This window comes from Gymnoscopelus braueri (assembly GCF_963280865.1).
Source record: "Gymnoscopelus braueri genome assembly, chromosome: 7".
Taxonomy (NCBI): Eukaryota; Metazoa; Chordata; class Actinopteri; order Myctophiformes; family Myctophidae; genus Gymnoscopelus; species Gymnoscopelus braueri.
In genome coordinates this window covers 54,290,781-54,297,004 of record NC_137608.1, presented here as the reverse complement: position 1 = coordinate 54,297,004, position 6,224 = coordinate 54,290,781, and the positions used below count along the sequence as shown (strand labels likewise).

Here is a 6,224-nt window from a genome sequence, read left to right as displayed (position 1 = left end):
ATAAAGCATCAGGGACCAATTGTATACTTTTCCCAGGATTTTTACATGGGAAGTAGAAAATAAAATAAAATAAGGGGGATTCGTATGGACCCGTTTGAGTACTAAACCGTTTTCTGTAATGGTGGCCCCCAATTTGCATATTTAGGAGTAAGGCAGTAAGCTTACCACTAATTACATAAAATAAATACCTTACACACATTGTCTGACCCTCAGAACATAGATATATACACGTTATTTGTCAGTGTTGTTAGCTTTGTTATAGAGTTATTGAAGAAATAGTGCAAAAGCAGCCATTTTGTTATACAAATTGGAACGTTAAAAACTAAAAATGTTGCTTGGGTAACATGTTTTTCAGATTCAGCACCCTTGAATTATGTAAATTGGCCTGGTACCCCACTTTTACCCCAAAATGCCTCTAACAATGACATTTTTCAGATATCCCACCCGTCTAAAAGCCAGCAATAGGGTGGCTGTTAGGGCTGAGTGATGGGGTGGGTTCTCAGCTTCTGTCAGATGTCAGAAGGACCAAGATAAAAGGTTGGCAATTACTGTACTAGAATACCTAGTATAGAACCGTGCAGTACCCCAGTCAACTATGTATATAGGTTTTAGGTGTCTAAAGTGTTTCTATAATATCTACCTCAGCTTTGATGATCATCACCCTGCAATGAACCGTGAGAATCCCTCCCGAACAGAAGTGCTGGAGATAGCTGAACAGAAACTTCCAGATGCCTTCACATGGAAGATGAACGGTATAAACACTCAATATCACTGCTTCAACAAGTTTCACAACAACCAATTCATAGTCTCTACTTTTTATAATTACGATTATATGCCAAATCTGATGGGGAATTTCTAAAGCCTGATTTATACTTAGTTGCACGTCAGTTTTGTGCGCCCAAAACATCTCTCCAAAGCCTGGACACACCAAACTGACTTGGCCTGACTACTGCAGATTGTATCACATTTTAGATGGCGATTCATTGTTATCATCCTATAATTCTACAGAGCTCTGTGCGTGCTGCGTGCGTGCGTCCCCAAAATGCGTCCCCAAAATCTCTTCTGCCCGGTTCTCCTCCGTGGCTGGAGCAATGCAATTGATCTGAATTTGGCAGTAACTGGGAGCCAATGGAGGGAGTGCTCATTTGGGGAGGAATGTGAACTTTTTGTCTGGTTGAAGACCAATAGTGCTGCTGCATTCTGGATCATTTGGAGAGGCTTAAGTGCACGAGCCGGGAGGCCAGTAAGGAGAGAGTTACAGTAGTCAAGTTTTTATATGACTGGATAAGGAGCTGGGCTGACTCCTGGGTGAGGAAGGGTCTGATCCTTTGAATGTTATAGTGTGTAAACCTACAGGATCGACTGACCACTGCAATGTGTTTAGAGATTTGCACATATTTTCATTTGTTTTCAAAAATAGCAGATCTACAAGCTCATAGCGCGGCACAAGCTTGTATATCTGCTATTTTTGAATATACAACCAATGTGCTATACATTGGTACATATACACATTAATTATCACAATTATTTGTAAGACAATTAATCATTATCTAAAAAGTCATGATCATGACGGTTCTACCAACGTGATCTGATGCATTTTGTACTGGTCAGGAAAAGACAGTTTGATATGTCACAGCCTTGGAGGGCTGTTTTCGGGGCACGGAACTGACGAGCATCTAAGTATGAATTAGCTTTAGAAACTGCCAATATTTGTTATAGCACAATTATATTTTGGGTAAAGTAACAAAGTTAAATGAATTCAAATTCCTTTTCTAAATATGCTTTGGAGCTGAGAAGGTTTCTTGCTAAAACGTTGAAGCCTGATTTCTCAGAATTTCAGTTTTCAGAAACGCCTCAATAATTCCTAGTTAGTAACTGTTTGGTCAATGTAAGAGATGATAACCTCATTTTGTACATGGAACATGGAAGACAGAAATAAGGATTAACATTTAAGTTGCATGTTATTTTTCTGGTCCTAGACACCCTGCACAACATGGTTGTGTGTAAAGCGGTTTCCCCTGAACAGGAGAGGAGCCCCAGTCTGGTCAACGAGGAACCAGAGCTTCCACACATTAAAGAGGAACACGAGGAGAGGAGCCCCAGTCTGGTCAAGGAGGAACCAGAGCCTTCACACATTAAAGAGGAACAGGAGGAGAGGAGCCCCAGTCTGGTCAAGGATGAACCAGAACCTCCACATATTAAAGAGGAACAGGAGGAGTTACTTCAAAGACCAGAGGCACCTGATGGATCAATGATGACATTACTAGCAGTGAAACGTGAAGATGATGAAGAAGACGTCTCTTCACACTGTTCTGCAGTTGAAATTGAAATTGAAGTTGAATCTGACTCTGAAGTCACTGAAGACAGTGATGAGTGGGAGGAGACCAGTGGAGGTCAGTCAGCTTTAAACACTGAAATCAACACAAGACACTAAAGGCCCTATTTTTGCCGGTGCCTTACCCATTATCCCTAAACTTCTATGCCATTTGATACTATTTTTAAAAATAATTCAAATAGCCAATCTACAAGCTCACAACGTGTCGTTGTAGATCGGCTGGTTGAACTACTTGAAAATGTTTTTAAAAATAGTCAAACATGGTAAAGAAGTTTAGGGATAATGGGTAAGGCACCGGTGAAAATATGACCTTATATGTGGAAGGGCAAACATTATTATTGAGCAACAAGCTGTCCCTTGACATGAAATCATCAAAACAAACTATAATTGTCCAGAGTTTGGCTAAACTAAACCTTAAATAGTGAATGTTATGTTAATACATACAGGGGACAAATATTTTAGTTGTAAAGTTTGCATCAAAAGCTCTAATGAAAACAACCTGAATCAGTTGGTTAACCAAAAATGGTAATCTGAAGAAACACTTGATGAGTCATAAAGGAAATAAATCCCTTAGTTGAGCATTTTGTAGCAAAAAATCATTCATTTAAATCAGTCTGAACACACAGATCTGAGACAGATCTGATCTGGTCACTTGCAAATGCGGTGTGAACAGTCGGGCCAAAAGATTGGATTTGAGAAATTAATCGGATTTGACTGCAGTCTAAATGGGGCCTTAGTTCAAGAAGTGAGGTGATCGATCTTGTTTTTTTGGATATTTTTCCAACAGCTACACTAGAATGAATCTGTAGCTAAGCTACAGAAAAATGACAGAATGTAGGGTTTACAAAAACACGCCAATAAAATTAAATGAAAATGACCAACGGGCATAATTGTTTTCTGTAACATAAACCAAGTGATATCAAGTAATTAACAAACCTATTATCACCCTTTTCTATTCTTAGGTGATATATCTTCATCTCTTGTGGCATCTAACAAGGCACAACAACACCCACAGACCAGAAGGGCTCAGGATTCACACAAACACCCAGATGAACCTTCTTCCACATCTCTTCTGGCTCATATGAATCCAGCGGTGGTGGTCCTTCACAGACTCCCTCTGAACATGGTTCACCGGGCTCTCCATCCACCAGCAGCCCTGCAGCAATGCAGCAGTGATGAGGAGGACAATGTTAGTCATTCTGACACGCCGTGGGAACCAAAAGACCACAGTGGCAACGACTCCGATTGGTCGTACTCCCGCTCAAAGTCCCGGTCAAAAAAGAAGAGAAACGAGCCGAAGAAACTCAACGAAGATGTCACTTCAAAGACACAGACTTCACAAGCCAACAGCAATGGTAATTAACCCTTTCAATCCGGGAGCACATCTGTGTCATTTTAGATTTATTTGGCTATTTTTTTTAAAACAATCGTGAAAATGTGTGCAAATCTTTGAATACATATATATCTGTTGTCGGGTAGAAACCAGCTAACTCCAAAATGTTCCTTTTTTAGGAAATGACAAAAAACTAAACAAAAAGTGGAGTTAGGAGGTTTTGTTCATCATTGATAAGAACAGCTAAATGGACCTCCAAGCTCACACTGAGGTTGGAGGTCAAAAGGGGGTGGAGCCTGGAGTCAGCAAAACCATCTAACTCCACCCCCCTTTGGTGGACTTAGCTAGTTTAGCAGAAAGTTTGAGGATCCAATGGAGTTAGCTGGTTTTGTCAGAAGCACTTTTTAATACTTTTTATTGATTCAATATTTCTTTTTATCAACATAGACGTAAAAGGTGTTTAATAGCACTGATTAATGGAAAAAAATTGAAAATGCATCAGATCACGTTGGTAGAACCGTCATGATCATGACTTTTTAGATAACGATTAATTGTCTTACAAATAATTGTGATAATTAATGGCATGAGCTATGATTATCCCACCCTAGGCACCGCGCTATGAGCTTTTAGATCTTAGATCTTGTAGAAATTAACTATTAACTACTAACTAATATTGTTACCGTATACCTTAGCAATAGACACGAGAGGGAGTGCTATATTGAGGTTATTACAGAATCTAAAAATAATCTGGAATAAGGGAACAGTGACTAGGGGTGGGACGATATGGGTACCTCACGATACAATATATATATCACGATATTAGGCCCACGATAACAATATATATCACGATATTCGACGATAATCGATATATTGCGATATCACGATATTCAATATATATTGCAAGAAATTTCACCAACGATATATCACGATATCTGAAAATATCGATATATTGCGATATCACGATATATTGCATGAAATTTCACCAACGATATATCACGATAGTCCTTGTATTCAATTCATAAACACATAAAATAGCACCAAACAGTTCAAAATCATCATTACACAAATACAGAGTAGGAAAAACAACGTATAAAAAGAAAAAAGAAAAAAATCGATATTTTTCGGCAGTATATCGATTAGTTATCGCGGGAGAAAGTATCGCGATATATCGCGATATCGATATATTGTCCCACCCCTAACAGTGACGTTACCCATTGGTTTCTACAGACCCGATTTGAAGACCCTTTTTGGCTAATTTAAATCCACCACGTTAGAACTTCCGATCCAGAAACGCAATTAGTTTAACATATAATAGAACATATATACATATATATTTATTTATTTTTGTTGGGCAATTCACTTAAACTAAGCCACTTTTTGCGTGTGATTTCCTTGTAAAAACACAGTCTGACTGAGTCAATAAGTTGTCCCTGTTGCTTCAACCAGCCAACTGAGTTAATAATGAGATAAACAGAGATTGTCTGCCTGACCTACTTGTTGTTAACTAGTTGTACGAACGCTTGTTTTTCTATTGCTGTATTGTTTATTGGATCTTGTTTAGTCGATACACTTATTTGTTTTAGCTCATGCTCATTTGATTTAGCAATTTTTGTCTCATTTGTTTAAGGAAATAGGTGGCTGATATATTGTACTTTTACCTTAGCGCTAGGTATACTCTTGGTTGCGTGTTCTTGCAGAAAATGCACTAAAGACTTCTGGTGATTAGTAGTTTTCGTTCCCTACCTATGTTGAATACACTTATTGTAAGTCGCTTTGGATAAAAGCGTCTGCTAAATGACTGTAATGTAATGTAATGTAATTGTAGTTGTATTATTACCACACATAGAAAGACCAAACTTCAGGGTTGGCTCATATAATGACAATGCAATTAGTCTATTTTATTCATTTATTTTGTTATTATTTTATTATCATTATAATTTTTTCCTGGCACCATTGTTAAACAGACAAGACTGGTGCTTGAAAAAAAAAGTGCAAACACCAGCTACAACATAATTAGTTCAAATTAATGCCTAGATGATCCTCTTTGTCTCCAGTGGTACATTATTTTAATTTATTTGGGAACCTACCCGTTAGTTGGCCCGGTTAAACGGGCATCATTGAGGTTTTTGTGACCAGTGATTAAACAACTTTTGTCAGCTTTGACCAGCTCGGACTCTGACCAACCGGTTATTTCGTTGAATTTAATTACCTGGTTATTGAATGAAAGAACCAATTCATTATTATCCCACAGTGACAACAGTACAGCCTACAGAAAACACATAAGGTTATCATAAGTAATTATGCATGGCCTGAGGATTCTGGTTTACTCGTATTTGGCAATTGTTGTGCTTTGGCTGCCCAGCGCCCACAGTTACCTCGACTGAAAATAAACCCTGCACAGTTGTGGACTTTAGGACTAAACTGTCACCCGAGTTTCAAAGTTGGATACTGTTACATACTTTATAGGGATACAGTATGTAACAGTTAATAACAGTATCCAACTTTGAAACTCGGGTGACAGTTAAGTCCTAAAGTCCACAACTGTACAGGGTTTAT

At 38.3% G+C, this 6,224-nt stretch overlaps 1 protein-coding gene across 1 annotated transcript; it reads left to right on the top strand.

Annotated features, from left to right (window-relative positions):
- Nucleotides 1-667: 667 nt before the first annotated feature.
- LOC308089155 (uncharacterized protein) lies at nucleotides 668-3,698 on the top strand (the record flags this gene model as incomplete). The annotated part of the gene is made up of 3 exons (XM_080433721.1): nucleotides 668-752; nucleotides 1,980-2,393; nucleotides 3,298-3,698. 3 exons carry the CDS (start codon nucleotides 668-670, stop codon nucleotides 3,696-3,698), a joined length of 900 nt encoding a protein of 299 aa, XP_080289847.1.
- Between the last annotated feature and the right edge of the window lie 2,526 nt (nucleotides 3,699-6,224).